This window comes from Fragaria vesca, linkage group LG1, assembly GCF_000184155.1.
Source record: "Fragaria vesca subsp. vesca linkage group LG1, FraVesHawaii_1.0, whole genome shotgun sequence".
Taxonomy (NCBI): domain Eukaryota; kingdom Viridiplantae; phylum Streptophyta; class Magnoliopsida; order Rosales; family Rosaceae; genus Fragaria; species Fragaria vesca.
Genome location: NC_020491.1, coordinates 1622372 through 1646454, shown reverse-complemented (window position 1 = coordinate 1646454; position 24083 = coordinate 1622372). Strand labels below are relative to the sequence as shown.

Sequence of the window (24083 nt, the reverse complement as noted above, 5' to 3'; positions counted from 1 at the left end):
GTAACCTATTCTGTAGATCCCACACAGAGGTGAGAGTTCCAATGACTGCGCTGGATTCGGGGCTTCGACGCCCAAGAGAGAGCAGCCTACCCACATCGAAGCAATACGTCGGGGCCGCCGCAGCCTTGGCCACACCAAAGGTGGGTTAAGTGCCGTCGCTGATAGCCAGAGTGGCTGCGAAACATTGTGAAACCTTATCTAACATAGTGCAAGAGGAAAGGGTGTGAAGCGGCTGTGATGAGAAAACCCTAGAGAGAGTTTTCAGAGGGAGGCAGACGCTAACTGTCAAGACCCACCCCGAATTTCACCCTGAAACCCGAGGTAAATCCTGCAGGGTCCACCTTCAAGGAAAATTAACCGAAAATTCGGCATAACCTTTCTTAAAAATAGACAACCCTTACCTGAAAAAAAAAATCCAATTTAACACTTCTATAAACAAACATTCATTCTCAACACCTGGAGCCTTCCTGCTCCCCAAGTTTATCACATCTCCCAATATAACAATTACTCAATTAAACTAATCCCACAACCAACAATAACCAACATTAATTCACTAACTAGTTATCAGAGCATATCTAAAGTTAAACGAAAAACAATGACTAAAGAATAAGCAGAAGCAGCCTCTGACTATGCCTCGACTCCATGTACGCTCGACCTCAAATAACTTAGCCTGCAAACTGGGCATTTAAAATCAAATGGCCCAGGGGAAAGTAATTTAAAAACGTTAGAGTGAGTGGACAAAATAATTTAAATAATTTAACAAATACTCAATTTAAATACTTTCCCACTTTTCAGCTTTAAAAACTTAACAGCATGCAACTTGAACGTCCTTAAAACTTTAAATCCAAAATCACTTAATAAAGGACAAACCAGCCCCGCTGGTTTATTAAAACAGAAATCTCATAAAAAGAGATAAACCAACCCCGCTGGTTAATCAAATATATTACTGAGAATAATCCAAAATCACTTAATAAAGGACAAACCAGCCCCGCTGGTTAATTAAAACAGAAATCTCATAAAAAGAGATAAACCAGCCCCGCTGGTTAATCAAATATATTACTGAGAATAATACAATAAGGGGAAGAGTTATCACCATGAAAAAGGAGCCTCCCAGGCTCGGGTCGGTGTCTCCCAGGCTATAATAGCGTCCCACACTAAACGCTCTACTCACCTATAGTTATAGTGAGTAGCCGCTAATAATGGCTAGCTAACAAATAAATATAAATACCGATCGGTTGCCTCCCAGGCTATAATAGCGTCCCACGCTAAGCGCTCTACTCACCTATGGTGAGTAACCGTTAATAATGGTTAGCTAGCAATAATCAATATAGGCGACCCTATATTATGGTGACTAAAATCATACAAAATCCTTTAAATCCATAAAACTTCCCCAAGATCATACGAATGGTACGGTTCCCAACCGTACTTGAAAATCATCATAAGAAACTATAAAAAAACTCAATGACGTGTCTCACACATCATAATATTCTCAAACCATATTGTAAGCGAGATTTAATTAACAAGTAAAAATCATAATTAATATCTCAATCCAAAATACTCGCTAAAACATTCTCAAGATCAAGATCGATATTCCACCAATAATTTCTAAAATTATAAATAGCAAACTACCGAAAATCTCATTTTCGGAAATCTTTTATAAATCTCAAAGTCCACCCATAAAACCATTTTAATGAAATCTGGAATTTATAAAAATATCCAAACTGAAATATCAAATTAGTAATCCGAGCTCAAATCCATAAATCATGACCCATAAATAATCAATGTTTCAATCTCAAATACTTTCCAAGATCATTTCATAAGCCGAAATTATAATATAAGCTCGGAAACTAGAATAATAAATTATAAAATCTTGCATGCATAATTATTTAAAACTAAAAGGTCCACTCACAAGTTTAGGCATAAGCCCGACGATAACCGCATCGCCACTCAAGCGAGGTTCCTTTCGTATCTTGGCACAATAAATGCTTAGAACCACTCTTCGATTTAGGAAATTAAATGCTTTAACTTAATCATCGAAATCCTCCCAAATAACCCACTGATAAGCTAATTAGATTTTTACCAAACTTCATCTACAACTTCACTTCATCAATTCTAGCACTTTAGGACCATAACCCAGAAAATCCAATGGTCAGATTTTTATTCTAACAACCGCCAAAATTCTCAACCTTTGAAAAATCTCAAACCTAACCAAAACTCCTCCAAAAATTCCAAACTTCACATTATTAAACTCCCCTTAATATAACACATTTAAAACCCTGAAAAGCCCCCTTATAACGGCGCCGCCGCCGTCTGCTCTACGGCAGCGGCGGCTAGCGGCCGACTCCGGCGACCCCCAATAGCTACCAAATTTTAACAGTATCTTCCTCTCAACATCCCAAACAACTTTCATAACTATCACTAAATCCAATTCTAAGCCTAAATAGGGTAATCGAAGCCAAACATATCAAGAAAACCCTAGGAAATTCAAACACCCGATTCTCCTTACCTAGCTCGAGTTAGGATGTATCCTTTTAGGGGTTTGCTGCTGGAATGGAGAGCTTCAAGACAAAACCGGCAGCTTCCATTTTGATGGCCGGAAAAAGGAGTTCCGGTTAGAACACCTCCGCGGCACAGCCGTACCTTCCCGGTGATCGTGCTCTCTCACGGCGGCGCGACACCGGCTGCCACCTACCTAGACTTGTAGAGGATGTTCCAAGCTTCGATTTGATACCAAGCTTGCTACCCATCTTGGCCGGACGGCGGCGAACGGAGGCCGGGAATCCGACGGTTCAGGGAAGAGTTGGGAGAGAGAGAGAGAGAGAGAGGGTCGGGCTTCCCTTACCCGGTCCAAACTAAATACCCAACAAAATAAAGCCTACTAGAATTTACCTCCTTTTACCAACATAGTAACTTTCGTTTTTAGACCATAACTTCCTCATACGAACTCCATTTTAAGCGTGTCGCGTGTCCACGAACTCTGTTTAACATCCTCTACAACTTTCATGAAGAAAGGTTTCCCAAATTCCAAACGGAAGAAAAAGTCAACTTTTGAAGTCTTAAATTTAAAACGGTAAGAGGTCAAAGTAACCCAAAAGTAAATAACCGTAAATTGAATTAAGAACCGGGATGTGACACTAACTATTGTCCTAATAATAAAAAGTTAATTACATGATAGTAAGTATGCAATCTCTAAAGAAATTATAGACAATAATTAATTGTCCCTTGTATATTTTTTGACCCCCAATAAATCTGAGAATAAACCCATGTCTTCTGTAACTTCTTTAGAGATTTCATATTTAGAGTTTAAAGTTTATATAACCTTCTAACTTTTACAACAAATTCCCTTTCAAAATCTCCAAAATTAAATCTTGTGGATCCATTTTCCCTCCTAGTTTGAACATGGAAAACATGGGTTTTCATTATGGGTATCATATTGATCATTCCAAAAGAGTTTAGGGACTGCTTATATGGTCATCTGTTGACAATAAATAGTTTTAGTGGGACCAATGTGAGACACATCATCAAACAAACAGCACAGTGACGAAAAATGGCCTCTGGCCTTTCGTCGGTAGTGAAAATGTATTTTGGGTAGCATATTGGTAGCTTAGTAAGTATGGGTATCACTATAACCATGCCACAAGAGTTTAGAGACCGATGCTACCAAAACTTCATAGAAAAAACAGTTAAAACACCCAGAGGAAAAGCCTTGACAAAGTTATTGAAGGTGTGTATGGATGTTATATAGAAGGAATAAATTGAGGTACCAAAGTGATTTATGGGTTTAATTTGAGATACTCACTTTTACCCTTCCCATTCTTTTCACATTCCGTACCTAGAGAAACGTTGGAGACTACCCAAGTATTAATCCCAAATAAGCATGCGCCAGAGGAAAGATAATATATGCATAAAAATAGATATGTGAAATCCACACACCCTTTCTTTTTTTTTAGTTAAAACATTCATAAAAAGACAAAGTTTAAGTCATTAAAAGACAAAATAACCTAGCGTTCAAACCGTACACTAAATTAAGCAGCCAAGAGTGTAAAAGGTCACTACAAGTCTCCTGCCTAAAATAAATGGAAGACTACAGGAAGTTATTCGTACCATGAAGGTTGAGATCACCAGTCCAACAGGGTAATCAACATGCAATGTCATAAAAATTTATAGGATCAGCAATGTCCATACAACCACACTAAAGAAATCTGCCCTTCCAGAACAGTAAAAGCTGAAGGGAACTATGAGTAGTCACTGGAAAGAAACCGAGAGATCCTTGTTGAATAAGCAAAAAATAATAGCAAATTGAGATGAGAAGGCAAAACTAACTTGTAACTTCATCTTTCATTCTAGAAAAACTAAAAAGCTAACATCCATAGGTAACAAGAATGCATTAACTTTGTAAACACAGCTGAAATGAAACAGACAGATGTGATACCTTACGACTGATAAGATGCCCACTTTATGAACTAATTAACACCACTACAAGCATTTCCAAAATAAAACACTGAAGGCAAAATAACCAATGATTAAATTAGTGAGCTGTTACTTGCAATCCAGAAAGTTATTGTGCAATCTAAAGTCAATATATATCCATGTAGATGCATAAGTGAAGAAAAATATACCAAATAACTTTCGACGAGCGCAATAACCACTTCCCTCAGATTAACTTCAACATACATTCCTATTATAGTCAAACCGGCTGTTTCCTCTAAAAGAACCAAACAATTAATGTAAGAATAAAAACAAATATTCATAGGTTAAGGCCGATATAGCTAAAAAGTGATAGTTCACAATGAAGTTTACAAAAGAAAAGTTTGTGCTCAATATTGTGACACAAACACCAAAAGGACTCTAGTAGCTCCTTTAATTCTACTTTGACACAAAAATGCTGTTGGTTCCCATTGTCCATTGTGGCATTGTCCACGTAAAGGAAAAAAGCTTTCAAATTTGTATAGCAAACTGCAAAAGGATTACTGCAAGAGAAAGTTTCCTAGCACTTTGTTACAACTACCAATTATATCACATTACATAGGTCTGCCCATCTTCTAGCACTAGAAGCAGTGGTGAGGACACTTTGTAACAGTGCTTTTTCCAGAGCCCAAAACCATTGGGGTGTTAACTACAGCACTGTAGCAAGATTTTGAGAAGCACAGAACTAAAGTCATAACACGACCCCATATATTAAAAACTCTAAAAATAAAAACATAAAAAGACAAAAAAAAAAAATTGGAAAAGTTTCTACTATATGTTGCTGCATGCAGGACAGTAATATGAACCTTTAACAAGCACCAGCATGAAGCTCGCCTTACCTCCAAGAGGCTAGATTCCTACTCCATAATTTAACTTTAACCGAAACGACCAAAAGCACTAATCTGCAATGTGATACAGTTGAGTAAATATCTGAATTACAGATCACTACATGCCTGGATAGTCCTATAACACTAGACTGCAGATCAACAAGTATGGATTACAAGCTTGTCGTTGCCACAAGCCTGGAGACCGGGGGTGCTTAGCGTCACATATATCAAAAGCAAGTCTCAATTGCATAATGAGAAACAATGAACACAAAAGCTTCTCACTTTTTTACTTTTAAACTTACAGCATGTGAAGCCACCAGATAACTGACCGCGAGCATCAGCTTAAAATAATGTAAATCTTCCAGACTAAGACAAATCAAGTCCAGACCAAATAAATGGAGTATGGCAGTTTCCAGAAGTCCATACTAACGAAAAGACTAGTTATCGAATAGCACCATGAAATCTCTAGTTTAGGTTTACATCTGAGCTGTATGAAAGGACATGAATACCATATTGATCTCCAGCCAATTAAATGTTGATGCCTGATATGATTCGGACCAAAAAAAGATAGAAAGATGAACACTGATATGTCATTGTGCCAATACTTTACAGAAATTTTATGGTCCTTCCAAATATTTTCCTCTACCAATACAATTAAAAGCCTAACCAAAGTAGAATCAGCCTTACCTATAGTTTATGGGTTCAATTAACAACAAAGAAAGAAAAGAAACATCATTCTCAAAAAAAAAAAAAGAAAGAAAGAAAGAAACAATTATCTAGAAAATAAGCAATATTTGAAAAGAACACTCACAGAAGTAAAACTGAACCAAATAATGTTTTATTCTCAGTTTTTTTCTCAACCAATCTTTACCCAACACAGCACAGATTACAACTTTCGGTTACTTATATCTTTTTATTTACCTCATCTAAGTAAACCAAACATGTCTAACATTCACTAGTTAGTTGGTCCACTGTGAAATGCTTGTTATACAAAGATTTGTCAACTAATTATCACTGTAACCTATAATTTTTGCCACTGACACATTGTCACTGTAGATTATAAAGATACCTTACCTATTAAAGCACACACACACACACACACACACACACACACACACAGATTACAACTTTCGGTTACTTATATCTTTTTTATTTACCTCATCTAAGTAAACCAAACATGTCTAACATTCACTAGTTAGTTGGTCCACTGTGAAATGCTTGTTATACAAAGATTTGTCAACTAATTATCACTGTAACCTATAATTTTGCCACTGACACATTGTCACTGTAGATTATAAAGATACCTTACCTATTACACACAGCAAGTAGTTCCAAAGATAACTAAAGTAGACCCACTATTAACAGAACAGATTGTTTTTCCTTATTCTGTTGTGTCTATAGAGCTCATACATGCTGCAATAATAAAAAGTAATTTCGGAAATATGTAAAAGAGAGACATGAAAGGCCAGTCAATGTCAATTATATTTTACTTCATTACCAAATTACTACTTCTAAAAGTGAGTCCACTACAGGGCAATTACAAGAGCAGAACGATAATGAATTTAATAGGAGGGAACTTTTTACTTTGTATATAGATCTCATGCCCACAAAATCATCAGTGTTTCTCTTAGCATAATTTTCCTCTTACCAAAAAGAGATGGATGATCAAAACATCAGTAAATTAGTGGATGTCCCAACAACAAAGGGTTCCATTAATAACCTAGTCAAGAAGTAAAAAATAACACCCAATGCAATAGATATAGGCAGAGCAGGCAAAGCTCGATGGCATACTGACAACAAGATAAGAGTGCACCCAAGTCCTGAAATAATGGCGAGATAACAGGCATAGACAGTCATAAGGTCATACATTGCAGCTCTGCCAACTAGAACACTGTAGAAAATGAAATCACCAAGACCAAGTTTAATACCTCGACTGAACATTTCAGTAGCATCCCTTCTCAACTGCTCTCTCCCATTGCCTGATCCAGTCGTTTGAACAAGAGGAGACATTTCCTCCTCGTCGGCCACAATTTCAGACCCTGCACTGCCAAACTGCCTAGCTCTATCAGATACAACACTGACAGACGAATCACTGCTTGATGAGTGCCTATCCACCAACAGTAACCTCTGCCCTTCGTCTCTATTACGCTCACCTCCGTCGCAGGCGAAACTGTCAAGCTCAACCACACTATCATTCTGATTAGGACTGGCATTGTCCCTCGAGACAGCCTGCAGCTCAACGGAGCCAGAATCAGAAAACCCGGCAACCAGAAAGGCCAAGGCAGATGCGTTTCGGGGCATGGTGGGGCGAGCCTCATAGACCAAAGCGGGGAGCTCCTCGTCGCGGCTAGAGGCCAACTCAACAAGGAGCTTGAGAGGGCCGCCAGGGGCGAGAACAGCGACCAAATCATAGAGAGCAAGAGCGACAAGCAGAACCCAAGTGGTCCATTCAGGCAATTTGGTGAACCAAGCAGCGACGATGATGCCCAAGGAAACCATATAAGCTTGGCGTAAGAAAATAGGCATGCCGGCAGCGAACATGGACAAGACGCCGACGAGGGTGAAATTGAAGAGCAGGAGAAAGCAGGTGATGGAGTCGATCGGGATGGAGAAATGCTGGATAATGGAGAGGAAAATGGAACCTCCCATGGTGGCGAGGACGAAGAAGGCGGAGAAGCGCATGTAGTTCTTCAAGAAGTTAGTGAAGTTGTAGTAGTAAAGGAGGACGAGGAGGAAGGTGACGAGGGCGATGAGAATGACGAAGACGAGGGCGTTGAGGAGAGCGCCTTCGAGCTTTTGGGAGGTGGAGTCGGTGGGATTCTCGAGGTAGACGAGGTTTGCGGCGGTGCGGATTGATGAAGAGGAAGAAGGGTTGGAGGGAGAGAGGGCGTAGACTAAAAGGACAACAAGGAACATGCAGATTGAGACTGGGGACATTACCCCGATTATTTCAACGCCGATCGACTCCAGAACGCTCGACTCCATTCTGCTCCGCCTCGATTTGGGAACTGATGCAGAGCCGGAGGATACACTTCTTCAAGTCCACCCTTTCCCAAATTATTATGGGCCTTAACCCTTCACTTCAGGCCCAAATACTGATACCAAAAAGGATCTAATTTTTTTTTTTTTTAAAAAACTACACCATCAGTGCCTCAACTCTTGTGTCCCAGTCAGTTTGATACCTGAACTTACAAAACTGTCAATGTAGTATCTAAACTCTTATTTTTTTATCAGTGACATATTTCCGTTAAATTTTGTAACTGTTCCGTTAAAGTGTAGATAACAAAAAATGGTAGATATGTCTTTTTATAGTTTTTGTTTTTTAATAATACCTTAGTAAGATTAAGACTTACCATCTTAAGAACTAGCCTTCAACATGCCACTTTTTCACCTAACAATTCTTTGTCTAACTGGTTACTGTCCTGGCAGAATCATTGTTGCCTTAATACGGAAAAATTCTTAGTTCTTAAAAGCAATGTATTTGTAAAATCAAAACACAAAGAGATGGGTATGTGTTCATACTCACTACCTTTTATAATGCTTCTAATGTAAGAAAGACATTTATGCTGGGAATTATTGAGATCGTACGTTGGCTATAAGGTGGGAAGGGCCATGGTTGTGTTGTAGGGATTTTAATGAGATTAAGACTTATCATCTTATGAACTAGCCTTCAACATATTAGTTTTCACCTAACAACTCTTTGTCTAACCGGTTACTATCTTGCGGAATCATTGCTGCCTTAATATAGAAAATTCTTAGTTCTTAAAAGCAATGTATTTGTAAAATAGAAACACAAAGAGATGGGTATGTGTTCATACTCACTGCCTTTTATAGTGCTTCTAATGCAAGAAAGACATTTATCTTGGGAATTATTGAGATCGTTGGCTATAAGGTGGGAAGAGCCATGGTTGTGTTGCAAGGGATTTTAATGAGATTCTTGCGTTGCATGAGAAAACAAGGAATAATCTTCGAAGTCAGAGAGTAATTATTAATTTCTAAAATACCCTGCAAGCTTGTGGCCCTTTTAATTCAGGATTGGGGGAGGCTTTCTTTGTCATCATCTTGTGTCGATGTCTTCGGATTACGGTCCTTTTTTAATTGAGAATGAAGCCCCGGATTCGGTTGGAGGTGACATTAACAGTCTACCGAGATGTTTTAGTTTTGAAGAGATGTGGATTAAAGATGCTGAATAGAGTCAGATATTAACCGATGCTCGTTTCAGGGTGTTAATTTAGAGGTAGGGTAGCAAATACAAAGAGTGGCAGCTAGCGGAGATGAAGCATTGGGAAAGAGAGAAATTTGGGAGTGTTAAAAAGAAAGCGAAGGAATAGAGAGAGAAATTAGCTGATCTTCAATTCTTATACCCTACTACTCTTGTAATATAACAAAGGAAGGAGGCTGAAATTCAGTTGGATAAGGTATTGGAGAGGAGATTATGTGGTGCAAGCAAGGGTATATTGATGTCAGTTTTGTGTTTATATCTTATTATCATAATCTATATACCATAGAGAGATCTCGCTTGAATACATTCTATTTTAGAGGAACTGACGGGAAGGGTTACACGGTTACACCAGTTCAAGCAGATAGACTTGACAAGGTATTCACAAGGTGTGAAATTGAAGCAACTTGGAAGGATATGGGTCCGACAAAAGCTCCAGGTACGGATGGAATGCTTCATATTTTGTAAAATTGAAATTTGTTTAGTCTTTGTGGTTTGAAGTCGACATCTGTTTAGTCCTTGTGGTTTTATTTTAATCTGAATAGTCCTTAAAGTCACAATTTTTCATCCAAATAGTCCTTATGGTTTTATTTTAATCTGAATAGTCCTTAAAGTTATGATTTTTTATCCAAATAGTCTTTATAGCCTTTAACTGAGTAAAATATTATATAGTTCTTATGGTTTGAAATCGACATCTGTTTAGTCCTTGTGGTTTTATTTTAATCTGAATAGTCCTTAAAATCACGATTTTTCATCCAAAAAGTCCTTCAAACAATTTTCTCAGTTAAATTGCTGACGTGGTGTATTTTGCCGGATTTCGACCACTCACCAGAAAATGGCCGTAACCTCCCCGTGTTCTTCAAAACACCAAGTTCTCGACATACCACAAAGGAAACAGTAGAATCAACACCTCAACAACACAATAAGCACAACATAGCAACAACACAACAGCTCAGATTTTTATCCTTTACCTTCAGTCCGCTCAAAAGCCGAACCCAGAAACTTCTCCTTGCCGGAGACCGACCTGCAGCCCTCTGCCTCTCACTGTCCTGACCAGAAGAACCCCATCTGCTACCAAACTCCAACCACCTCCTCCACTCGGTCGCTGGGTCCGCCAGGAGTAGCATTGCTCGTCGGAACATGGAGAAGAGGCCGGAAACGGCAAGAACTCGGTCGCCGAAGATACGCTGTGAAAACCCAAAAACAAGAGAAAATGGATTCCTCCGATTAGGGCACGAATCAAAAGATTAAAGACATAGGAAGGGAGAAGAAGGAAAGAGGAGAAGAATCCTACCCCTTACTATCGTCGTCGCCGCCGCCGGAGCTCGCCGGAAAACGAGGAACACAGCCGTGCCTCTTGGACGTCGATCTCCCTCGTATGTGGATGCCTGTGCGAACTGAGGTATGGGTTTTGTAGAGATTGAAGAGAGGAGTATTTTGGTGGTGGTTACGCGGTGGGAGGTGGCCGGAATCGTATCCACTGTGCCGGAGAAGGAGAACGACGAGAGAGAAGTGAGAGAGAAGGAGGAGACTCGGTTGGGCTCGGTCAAACCCGAGTTGGGTTCTTTGACTGGGTCAACCTCCAGTTTACCTTTTAAGCTTAAATTCTACAGCCCAGATGAAAACCCTAATGGACTTGACAACACGGATTAAAAGTTATTTTCTTCCGAGAAAATAAATTTCTAAAACCAAACCTCTAATAAATCATAGAAAAAAATAACTCGAAGCTCCGACAAATAATCCAATGGCACCGTTAAACCCGTGTCGACACATACTACTACATCGAGACCTTAAAAGAGGAATTTAACATTTTGAGAAAAACTCGACAATAAACTCTAGTGTTAAATTACTAAATTACCGAGCACAGTTAAATTCCTCAGTAACTCGTAGAATACCCAGTAAATAGGTAGAATTTGGTCCGGGGTGTTACAGTTTGTTCAGGTCTTTTCTATAAATTTGTGACCATTTCATTGTGTTGTAAACTTCATTTTCCTTTTGATGCAAGTAGTAGAATCTAATGTCCTGAATAAATTTGACTTTGACAGTTCAAGTGGCAGTTACCGAAGAAAGCATCACCCTTGTTTGTCATATCAGATCTTTTGTTTGTTTTTCTATAATAATATTGGATTAATATCACCCTTGAAACCATCAACATCTAGACTTTGCCTTGTTATTTTCGTTATATAAGAAGAGTATGATTCTCATTGTTGCATATGCATTACTCATTCATAAAACGTTCTATACAAACCTTTATGAGTTTGATTGTTCCTTTCTTGAGTTTTTTCTTGTCAATTGCAAATGAGAAGTGGAAGTTAATTTGTTCTGTTTGGTTCAACTGTAGAAAGAAAATAATCAGGTAATACATTCTCATTCTCTTTGTTTTCTTTCTTGATATTCCTTTACCTATTTCATTTCTTCTTAGATTCTGTTAAATCTCAATGTGCATATGTAATACCCTAGATTTTCATATCAATTTTCCTTATATTATGCCTTTATTTAATGAAGGATTATTTATGGAAATTCTTTGGTTTATGCGAAGTTGAAGTTTCAGGAGTTTATTTAAGGTTCTTTGACTTTTAAGAGACCAAAAGTTGACTTTATTTTCCGTAAGTTATCTTCAAAAACTTCCTTTATGAAAGTTGTAGAGTTTGTCGTTACGAGTTCGTAGACATGTGGCACGCTTGAAACAGATGTCATATGAGAAAGTTTTGGTTAGAGGAAGTTAGTTTCCGGGATTGGAAAGTGTACAAGTAGAAAAATGTGTGTGGGAGTTATTTGGAACCCTAAAAAGTCAGCCCCCCCCCTCTCTTTTCTCTCTTGTCTCTCTTCTCTCTCTTCTCTCTCTTCCTCTCCCGAGGACCAAGCTTCCACCAGAGCTAGCTCCGCCGTCTGACCACCAATTGGACCGTCGCTGGTCCCATTCGACTTCCACAAGTGCCCTCTTCAAGGCTGGGCAGCTGCTGCTCGGTGTAGGATGCCGAAAACGACGCTTTTGGCCGGCAAAGGGCGTTGTTGTCCCACCAGTCGGAACCGCCGTATACGGCGGCGACGAGGGCCAAACATAGGTGAGTTTTGATCCTCTCCTCCTCCTGGTAATGTCTAGGCATAGATTGAATCAAGTTTTGAGGTTTTTGAGCCCGGATTTGCAGGTTTGGAGTTTGATTTCGGGTTAGGGTTTCGGGGCAATTTCCGGCCGGTTCCGACCAAAATTGGTTAAAGCCTCAGGTATGAAAGTTGTTCCCCTTGCTTCAAGCTTCAACTTTGCTGTTGAGAGTTTTCTCAAATTCGAAAGTTTATGGTGGCGCGTGGGGCCCACTCGCCGCCGCCTGTGGCAGCGCGTCCGGCAGTGGTTTTGGCTTAGGTTGCTGTGTTTTAGCTAGCTCTTGTTGTGGTGAGCTTGTGGAGATGTAGAATTTCTAGGTTGTGAGCAAGGTTTGTATGTTAGGACATTAAGTTTGTTATTAGGCTTGGTTGAGATTTGAGTTAGGATTTGAGGATTAGAGGCAGCCATTTTGGGTCTCTAAGTTCGACGACTTTGGAAAGTTGTCCTCTCTTGATCTAAGGGTTAGTTAAGGGTATTGTGTTAACCTATAGTATTTTAGTTACTAAGGTTTTAATTGTGTATTTTAGGTGATTTGTGAAGTTGTGTTTCGCTTGCTATATTCGGTTGTGGAAATTGCAGCGGGATATTTAGGTGAGTAAATCTCACCAAGGTTCACTTTTGAACCTAATGTTATTATGGTCATATGATGATAATGATGATGATGTTGGATTTAATAATATGCTTTTAATTGTTTTTAAAAATATATGAGCTTGATCGTCAACGGCTCATAGGTAAGATAAATCAAGTTTTCTTTAAATGCTATTTTGAGATTCATGTGATCATAATTTTATTGATTATTGATAGATTATTCTTATGGAATATCTATATTGTGTTGTTGAGAATAATGATGTGATATGGTGTTGTTGAGAATAATGATGTGATATTGTGTTGTTGAGGATAATGTTGTGATATTATGATTGTTGGATAAATAGTCAAACCGGGTTCCAAGCCTTTAATTGGGTGATTGGTTGCGGTTAAGATGTTATTTATCATTTTTGTGTTTGATATTAGACAGTCAAACCGGGTTCCAAGCCTTTGGCCAGGTAATTGGTTGCGGTTAGGAATAGAGCTCTAGTCTGTCTGTTAGTGTAGGTCATGGGAGATACCGTAGTCTGTCTGTCAGTGTAGGTCATGGGAGATACCGTAGGGTATCTGGGACCCATGGGTACACATTTTGTTGTTATAGGTCATGAGGGGTAATTATTAATATCTGGGACTCATGGGTACATGTTAATTGAAAAAGTGTTGGATTTGTGGTTTTTAATTATTGATATATATAATTGTTCTTGTGTTATAATTGGTAATTGAAAGTTTTGGTGTTATTTTGAGAATTACTCATACGGGCTTTTTAGCTTACCGGGTTTGTTGTTTACAACCCGGTGCACCAATTCTTGGTGTAGGGGTTAGACCTGCAGGTGAGGACCAGCAGGGTTGAGGCGGAGGCTTAGTGGCAGGGTTTTTTGTTGGGTTTTGTTGTACATTGTATATTTTTATATTTGGGGTAGACAACATTAAACTCATTTGAGCGTTTTCATTTTCTTAACTTTCAAGTTTATGTAAATAAGGAAATGTAATATTTAACTCAATGTTGAGTTGTGTAACATTTACATTTTCCGCATTGAGTTTAGTTTTCTTGAAATTTGTTTGAAACAGGTTTTAGGATTATATTATTTTAAGTTAGATCATGCCAAAAATTTTGAAAATTATCCTTTAAAAATTGGGGCATGACAGCATAACTTGTACTACTTTTGGTTATAGTTAATTTTGGGTTACTCACACAACTAGTGGATAATAAAATTCTAGCTTTGGTACACTTTCATCATGCATAGTTTGTATTACATTTGGCTACATCAATTGTTATGTTATACATTATTATTGCAAGATGAGATGACTACATACTTTGAAAAGCTCTAACTTTGTGTACACTTTCTATTGACTCAAGAAAATATGTGAACACCAGAAATGTAATAAATTTGCTTGTCTTGTTCCTTTACCTAACGATTTGTTAGGGAACAAGGGTACATTATATCTTGAGTTCGGTTGTAAGTTTGATTTGGTAAAATTTATAGTGTGTCTATAATTTGTTGTTTATTATGTATCAGTTTGTTATATATATGTTGATATGAAATTTCAGATTACCTTTAATATTTGCAGTTCAGCACAATACAGAGATACAATGCAATTATTGGAAGCTGGTTTGGATGAATATATATTAGCTTTGTTACTAAAATGAAGATCTGACATAAAGAGTAGAGTAATGATCAGCCTGAAGGGGAAGGGCCAATGTACTATGTACCTCAACTGGTCTGTTCATCATCCTTCAAGTTCTATTCATAAAGGAGATATTTTGGAAGGTCTGGATACTTTCTAATTTGAGTAGTACTGTTAGATGTGTTTAGTTATATAGACTTGTTTCTCAGTAAGATTTGTAAATATAGTGGAAAAGTAAAAAAAAAATGTTGGCTGAGACAATGTATGACTTGCATAATCTTCTGATTTATGAATGTCATTTATTATTTTGATTATAAGCTATGTGTGATACTTACTGCTTGTCTAAGCTGATATGTTGAATGTATGATATTTTAAATGCTGCAAAAAAAAGGACAATAGCACCAAGAAATGCTATTGTATTGTATTTGTATTGTATATATAGCGTTTGTTAAAAGAAATGTGAGGCCATAAAGAACAACTAGTAACATAAATGGAGAGTTTAAATCAAAGAAGGCATCACTTATATGTAGCTCAAGCTCATTCATACAATAGACAAATGTCGCCTGAAAATATCGAAAACCTAAAAGATATCACGTAGTGAAAGCTTAAAGCATATCAGACGATAGATATCTATTGTCTTAAAGAGACCAAATAAAAAAAGAAAAAATATACGTTGCCTGAAGATCATTCACCCAATGCATATGTGTCGTCGTACTACGTCTAGACCAGAAACAACATTAATAGTATGTCGTGTGGGTTCATCCAGCGATACATAAGTGTAGCGTGGAAAAGTTTAAATTCTAATTCATCAAGTATACGCTCGTAACATTTTCACATGATGTTTAAATGTTGTATTTAAACAAATTAACCTACACCTATATGTTGTTGTAAGGCGTATTTCTCTCTCACTCGCAGTTATAAGGCGACACAAAGAGCTGTGTCGCCTCACGGCAAAAAAAAGATACGTCGCCTTCTAGCATGTCGTTGTTTAAACTATCAGGCGACATATATACCGTGTCGTCTTATCTCAATTCAGGCGACACAAAATGAAAAAAGTTTTCTGTCGCCTGAGGTTCTTATAGGCGACACAACATTTGTGTCGTCAGAATACCTCATCAACGACATGTTAGAAGGCGACACTTACGATTTTTATCAAGAGACACAACTGTAGTGTCGCCTGATGCAGGAAATGGCATAGTGAAAACTAACTAAAATGAAGAGATAAAGTGATGAAATGGGAAAGTGAATTGGTGAGAGAGGGCAAAAGCCCTTCCCTTTGTGTTCTCCGTGCGGCTCTCTCTCTTCTCTGTGTGCGGCTGGTTCCCCCTCAAAATGAAGAGATGATGAATATATGCATCATTGGGTTTCTAGCTAGGGTGCACGGTTTTGTCTCTGGCTGGAGATGAGGGTAGAAGTGCCACATGGCAGCTAGCAATTGGTCAAGAGTGAGGGAAAATGGGGTGGCACGTGATGGTGGGATGATGCTGATTTGCATCCCTACTTAATTAACCAATAAAGCTTAATTAACCAAGTTGATGGATAATTAATCACTTAATTGATTAATTATTATAATTTTCAACTTCTAAGCTTTGACCACATTGAGAATTTCGACATTTTCTCGGAGACTCCATTTTGCTCCAATGTTGCACCAATTTCTTTCGAAATCCAAATTTCCGTTTATTTCCTATATATAAATAAAAATAGAATAATTACATATTAATTAAAATAAAGATTAGTTATATTCTAGTGTTTAAGTTGTAATTACGTGTATAAAAATGCACGTAATCACTTCATATTTAAAAAATCATAATGTAATCTTGTCTTGAACTACTCCCAAGTCATCTCTTGAGCACCCTCATTATTTCTGCTAACAAGCACCCACCATGATATGCAGACTTATCAAGAAAAATCATTGCCATCTTTACCATCTTGTTCTCAGGAACCTCATCATCTCTCAGTGCTCTCTCCATTTTAGTCATCCAGTTATGTGCATCTAGCGGTCCCTTAGCACCCTTGAACTCAATTGCCCCAACATCACTAACCTCCTTCTTCTTCACAACCCGGGGATTATTAGGAATTTGAATCCTATCAAAAACACCTCGTAGAATATTCTCAAGAGAGCCAGCTAGTCCCCTGACTTCATTTTCCTCACCTACATTACTAGAGTTAGCCTCTCAAGTTCGACGTCCACGAGGCATAGTACCTGAGGAAGGAAATATTTAATAGTATATAAACAAGACTGACACTACCACACATACTCAATAAACACATAGCATATAATGCTAATGAATACGTCGCGGTCGGACCATCACTCTATAGACACTACGTGCTACTAAGCAAATATGATAGTGGTAAAGGAAACAGGAATTAGAAACCTAATGCTCTGATACCAACTGTCAAGACCCACCCTGAATTTCACCCTTAAAACCGAAGTAAATCATGCGAGGTCCACGTCAAATGAAACTTTACCAAAAATTGACATAACCTCCCTTAAAAATGGACAACCCTAACTTGAAAACCCAAATAAACACTTCTATATCAAACATTCCATCCTCAACTCCTAGAGCCATCCGCTCCTCACAAACACAACCACCACAACATAACATTTAAATCTTCTCCAAATTCATCATTTAAACATCCCAAAGTTAAATCATAAACAAAACCATCCAAATACTTCTAAAGTAGAAAGTAGGGTCATGAACTCTAACACACAACTGAATATATTACAATACCCCAAGGTAATGAGAGCAACTAAACTAGAGGAAACAAGAAAATACACATGTACGTTAAACAGGTAACCTACTAGTGAAAACTGGTGGTGAAGGTGGTGGCTATGCCTCGCCTCCTACTAGTGCCGAATCGAACTCTGCAGATTGAGCATTTAAAAACGAAGGTCCCAGGGAAGAAGCATTTAATGTTTAACATTTGAAAACGGTAGAGTGAGCAGACAAAAATATATAACAAGGTTTAACACTTGTAATAAGACAATATAGAGAACAAGAATTTAATGTTTTCTCAATTTATTCAAATAAAACATGTGCGCATGCCACTATTGAAACAATTCGCCATTGATAGGGTAAAATAAGATTTGAACCAATCCCATTGGTTCGAATGAAATAAAAAAGAGGAAGATTTTTCGCTGTAAAGATGAGCCTCCTAGGCTAAGGTCGGAGCATCCCAGGCTCTAAATAATAGTGTCCCATGCTACAAGCTAGCTAGCAATGATAAATATACGACAACCCATATATGGTGAAATAAAAAGGTAAAATAGAACTCATGAAAAAAATATATCTAAAGGTATTAATAATATTTCTGAAAGATTAATAATATTTCCGAAGGAAATCGCGTGCAATCGCATGCATTAATCTTTAAAAACAAAAGTTCACTCACAGTATGTGACTAACTCTGACGTCGATCTTGACTCTTTTCAACACAAAGTCTCCTCTCGTCCTGTTCGAAAGATATATTAAGGTTCGAAAACAAAATTCCGATATATAAATTAGCAAGAAATAAACGTGAGCCTACAACGCTCTCCCTAATCCACTTATCCACTTCTAATCGGATTTGAACCGAACCTCTACACAAACTCTAACCTAAATATTTTGATGGATTTAAGCTAATTCCCAAGTTATTCAACGGCCGGATTCTCGCCAAACAACAGGCAATATCCTACACCCTTGAAAATCCAAACTTAACCAACACTCCTCCAAAACTCACAAACTTAACATCATTGGACTCCTCCCTCCAGATACAACCTTAAAGTGGCGGCGCCGCCACCTGTGCCGCCGTAAGCGGCGGCCGGCCACCGCCAAAATCCGTCCACCTTCTATGCTTACCAAATTTTAACAGAATCTTCCTCTCAATACGTACAACATCTTTCTTAATTGACACAAAGATCAATTTCAAACATAAACAGGGCAATCAAATCAAAACAATAAAAATCTCAATTTCAAAACCCTAAAACTTCAATTCTTCAATTCTTTTTACCAAGAACTTATTGGTTCGATTCCTTCTAGAGTATTGATACACAAGTGAAGACCCTCAAAACCATATAAAGAGTTCTCAGATTGGTGGCCGGAGGAGTGAGATTACGACAAAAGAAGTTTACTGTGCAGGCAAGGCTTCTTGTGAAGATTCTCTCTCCTGGCAGCGTTATAGACTCAATCTCCAGCCCAAACAAGGAGGATGGGAGAGCTTCAGTTTGATACCGGTACGACGACCCAATTTGGCCGAACGATGACGATCGAAGGCAGCGACTCCGCTGGGTCAAAGACTCGCGTGGGAGGGAGGAGAGAGAAAGGAGATAGGTTTTCTGATTTTCTCCCTTCCACTTTTGGAAAGTATCCGGTTTATACCCCCAACCAAAATTAGTAACTTTATTTTTACACCATAACTTTTACATACGAACTCTGATTAAAACGTATAACGTGTCCACGGATTTGTTTTATCGCCCTCTACAACTTCGCTTAAGAAAATTTTCCGAAATCATCTCTAAGGTCCTTAAACAGTAAATCAGTTGGTGCAGGTAGTAAAAACGTTGACGTAAGCAATTAAAAATTAACTAAGAGTCGAGATATGACAGTTTGTATGGACTTAAGCAAGCGCCAAAACAATGGTACAAGAAATTTGACTCATTCATGGTGGGTCATGGGTACAAGAGAACCGATGCAGATACATGTGTGTATATCCAACGATTCAGTAGAGGTAACTTCATAGTTTTATTGCTCTATGTTGATGATATGTTGATAGTGGGGCAAGACATTTCTATGCTCCGCAAGTTGAAAGCATATTTATCAAAATCATTTGATATGAAAGATTTAAGGCCAGCTAAGCAGATATTGGGGATAGAGATTACCCGTGACAGGAAGACAAAGAAATTATGGTTGTCACAAGAGAGGTATATTGAACGGGTGCTTGAAAGGTTCAACATGAAAGAAGCTAAGTCAATGAGCTCACCTCTAGGTAATCATTTCAAGTTAAGCAAAATATTACGCCAACCACACAAGAGGAGAAAGACAAGATGGCAAGTATCCCTTACTCATCATGACAATACCCGTCCAGATTTTGCACATGCAGTTAGACGTTGTTGGTAGATATTTATTTAATCTTGGCAAAGAGCATTGAACAGTTGTCAAGTGGACACTCAGATATTTGAGAGGCACTAGTGTTAAATAGCAACTGATGGAAAATCATGCACTAGTGTTCTACGGTTAAAATATATCAATGTGAAAAATAACTTCACAGCCTTGGAGATATGATGAAGGCGAGCTTTTATTTTCTAAAAAATACAAACAAAATAAAAGCATTAAAAACTGTTCCCAGTACTATCAACTAAAAATGACCCAAATACTATTCTGCCATTACTATGCAAAAGGATTTCCTCCAATGGATGCGACAGGGCCCTGTATTGGTACATTCCTGCAAAATAACTCCCAATATATTCAGAATAGTCACAAGCTTGATACAATGCTTATACAAACATCGAACATATCATCAGTTGGGGTTCTACAACTAGTTTCTGTATGAACAGTGGGTTTGAGAGCTTACATTCTGCAATCAAAAGATTAAAATTGCTGTATACTAAACTACTACCTGTAAGCCTTTTCCCTCTTGAACTTGTGGTGCTTCTGTTTCTCTATAACTTTCAGTTTGTTTGAGGACTTCTTATCCTATATTGTTCTGTGGCCTCTTTTCTAATTAAATTTTTTGTCCCTATGAAATAATTCTCCCCTTCAAGAACAGATTTTGCCATTTTAGCCTTTGTATGTAATTATTAGCATGCTCCTACTGATCACGAAAACCTTGGGGTCAATCACCTTACTTTTTATTTGGGGTCAAGAAATCACAAGTCAAAAAACAGATATCAGTAATCTTACAAATTTTATAAACCACAAATTATACTTTCTTTTTTTTCTGTTTGATGAGAGAATAAACTCATGGAGTAGAAAATAAACTCACTGTATTTGAGTACTCTGTGCTTGCCCTGGTAAATATGTTAAGCCACCTAAAGAAAGAAAGCACTAAATGAGACGGATATGATTGCCATTGTTTCAGATAGAAGGAAAACACAAAAACAAAAAGGGAAAGATCATTTTGACCAGGTATGTTCAGCAATCTCTTCAAAGGTAAAACAGCTAGCGGGCAAATTTATAAACAGATAAAGGTAAGGAAAGCACTGTAACTGAAAAGCTTACCCTCTGCTGCAGCTGGAACATAAGGCATCACAGTCACTGCATTCTCGTGAAACCATGGTTGAGATACACCACTGAGAAAAGAGGACTGCAACTGAGTATTTGGGAGAGATGCTTGTAAAGCGCTCATGTCCAAAAACTAAGAAAAAACACAGAGAATAACATTAGAAACCAGAAATCTGAATGTGTTTTGGTTGCAGATCTTGAACTTTCTGCCAGTATTAATTGAGAAGAAAACTCTTGGCTGCAAACCCAAAGAATGAACGAACCAGTCCAAATCCTTCTATAATTTAGACTAAATGTGTCATAAATATATATTAATCTAAACCATCGCGTCCCAATCCGATATTGCATTATGACTAACCCAAAGAGAAAGCTACTTAACAAATGTACCATCTGTAGATCAATCTAAAATGATCAGATCGGACAACTTTAGAAGTGCTTTTGGGCAGAATTTTGGAGTTAATTTTACTTTTGTTCCTGTCCTCTACACTCTAAGAGGCCGCGTTGGCACTTAACAAAAAATCAAACAATCAGCTAATGGCTGGGTAAGATTGATAATTTGAGGTGAAATCCAAAGTGCAGGGCAAAAAGAGTGTATGGTTAGGGAGATCCCACATCCACATGTCAACCTTTTTTTTTTTTTAAATTGGTCTTTTTTATATTCTTTCTCACATTTACTTGAACATTTATTTCTTCTCCCACATTTGACATTGGATATTAAATGATTCACAGAGGCAATTAATGGAAGATATAAAAACAGTGTTTCAAAAGTCGGCATAGGCGGCGCCAAGGCGTTGTGCGCACCTTCACCGCCCCACTTATGGGGTAGGAGAATGAAATAATAGGAAGGACATTCGGCGGCCGCCTAATCAGGCTCGGCGGTCCGGATTTGACGCTGGGCTCTTTTGGTTTTTTTTTTTTTTTTTTTTTTTTAGTGGGGTTGGAGAATGAAATAATAGGAAGGACATTCGGCGGTCGGGATTAGGCGCTGGGCTCTTTCTTTCTTTTTTCCTGGTGAAAACTCTCCCTCTCCCTGTCTCAAACTGATCTGACCCTCGAATTCAATTCAAAATGTTTATGGATGATGACACTAGTTCTTTGATTTTTCTGGTTTTTTTTTCTAGAGAATGAGAGAGTTGAGTGATAAGAGAAGCAGAAGATGAGAGTAGATGGGTGAGAAACGCATCAAATGGAGAGAAGAGAGATGCAATAGCCAAAAGGTATTTTTAAGTGGCGTGGTAGTTTTATCGAGATAGCAGTCTGGTGGTCAATCACTGACCGATATGGGCTAATAAATATCAATGCTTTTAGATATGTTCTTCAATTATTAGGTGATTGATAATTATTTAAAGCTATTAAGTACTTGTTTTAATATTTTGAAAGTAATCAGGCCATGGCACTATCAAGAGTATGTCAAATATTTCCTCTTGTGTTTATAATAAAGAAATTAATATTAAAATTAAAGGAAAACCGCCTATTCCCCCTCTAGGCGCTAGTTTCCACCCGACTAGCACCTGGCATTTCTAAGAACCTTGAAAAGAAACGAACATTTTGCACATGCGCTAGTTTTTAATTGAACTAGATATGCCAAAGATCCCAATAAAACAAAGCATGAGAGCACATACGGAGCGATAATATTTTGAAAGTAATCAGGCCATGGTACTATCAAGAGTATGTCAAATATTTCCTCTTGTGTTTAAAATAAAGAAATTAATATTAAAATTAAAGAAACGAAAACCGCCTAATCCCCCTCTAGGCGCTAGTTTCCGCCCAACTAGCACCTAGCATTTCTAAGAACCTTGAAAAGAAACGAACATTTTGCACATGCACTAGTTTATAATTGAACTAGATATGCCAAAGATCCCAATAAAACAAAGCATGAGAGCACAACGGAGCGATGAGTCTAAGAAAAATAAAAATAAAGCTAACTGTGCATGTGGAATTTTAGGTTTTTGAAGGAATTTGTTGGATGAATTTCCAACTTTATCCTTGATTTTCTACAAAAGTTCCCTGAATAGTGTTGTTAACCTCCAATCCGATATGCAACATTGCTGGAAAAGAAACAGCAAGGGGTACAACTCATATCATCACTCTACCATTTTTTATTTTTTATTTTTCTTTTGGAAAAGAAACAGCTTTTTATTGACTAAAGAAAAAACAAAATACAAAGAAGCGGACAAGAAGTCCACAACAGAAAGGAGAAATTTTGAAGAATGACCTCTTTTAGGTATCTAAATTGATTTTTAACCATGTTTTTTCAAACTAATGAAAAGTGACCATATTAAGGGAGGAAAAGTCATAACTATCCTTCTCAAATTCATCCTTCAAAAACTAAGTAAAAATTATTTCTCCCTCTCAGCTTTTTTTATCATTCACTGATAACCTGTCATCTATCGCTCTCCGAAGATGACAATGAGTTGAGGAGTCGCAGTTGAGCCAAGGAGAAGAAAAAGAAAGTGGGTTTTACCATTGATTATGGTAAAGTGGTTGAAAAAAAGATCATGGTTCATAGATATTGCATCTCTCTGAGAAGTTTCTCCACGATCAAGGTTGGAGGGAATCGAAGGCTGGTATCCTTGGTGACTGTTCGTGACAGCAGAGCAAGCTTATCGTTTCATCTGATAATAACTTCTCTATGAGATCGAAAGTATTTGACCAAGAAACATCTTGAAACAAACACAATGTGTGAGATTGGTTTCGTGTGATTTCATCCACAAGAGCCGAGATGTTTATGAATTGATGAGGTATTTCAACATAGGTGCAAAAGGAGGTTGCTGGAAGCCTAAAAATCTGGATATGAATTCCTTTGCAATTGAGCTTTATATATATACACAGAGGCCGGATGTGGAGCGGACGTCCGCACCAACGCCGGTGCGGACGTCCGTCCGTTCTCCACCCTCCGGCGCCCGCGACAGCGCGCCTCCACCCCAGAACACTCCAGCAGCGTTTCCGACCACTTTCCCTCCCAGGCGAGTCCGTTCTTTTCCAGTTTTCCGGCGAGATCACCCAAAACTTCAAACAAAGTCAATCTCACCGGAAACTGGAAAAAAAGGGACTCGCCG

At 38.1% G+C, this 24083-nt stretch overlaps 2 protein-coding genes across 3 annotated transcripts in view; both read right to left on the bottom strand.

The window, feature by feature from the left end:
* Window positions 1-6411: 6411 nt before the first annotated feature.
* LOC101311895 (presenilin-like protein At1g08700-like) lies at window positions 6412-8348 on the bottom strand. 2 transcript variants are annotated; one of them, XM_004287161.1, is made up of 2 exons: window positions 7223-8348; window positions 6412-7114 (listed from the first exon to the last, which is right to left on the bottom strand). In XM_004287161.1, exons 1-2 carry the CDS (start codon window positions 8277-8279, stop codon window positions 6960-6962), a joined length of 1212 nt encoding a protein of 403 aa, XP_004287209.1. In that variant the 5' UTR covers window positions 8280-8348; the 3' UTR covers window positions 6412-6959. The 2 variants fall into 2 exon arrangements, with proteins under 2 accessions (XP_004287209.1, XP_004287208.1); XM_004287160.1 differs by having other exon boundaries at window positions 6412-8348.
* An 11639-nt stretch (window positions 8349-19987) lies between these two features.
* The window catches only part of LOC101311120 (probable ADP-ribosylation factor GTPase-activating protein AGD14-like), a 12982-nt gene continuing 8886 nt past the window's right edge, over window positions 19988-24083 (bottom strand). The window contains exons 11-13 of the mRNA XM_004287157.1: window positions 21022-21157; window positions 20786-20831; window positions 19988-20245 (exon numbers count right to left, since the gene is read on the bottom strand). Of these exons, the coding sequence (XP_004287205.1) occupies window positions 20191-20245; window positions 20786-20831; window positions 21022-21157 (237 nt within the window). The 3' untranslated portion in view covers window positions 19988-20190. The remainder of the gene's footprint in view (window positions 20246-20785; window positions 20832-21021; window positions 21158-24083) is intronic.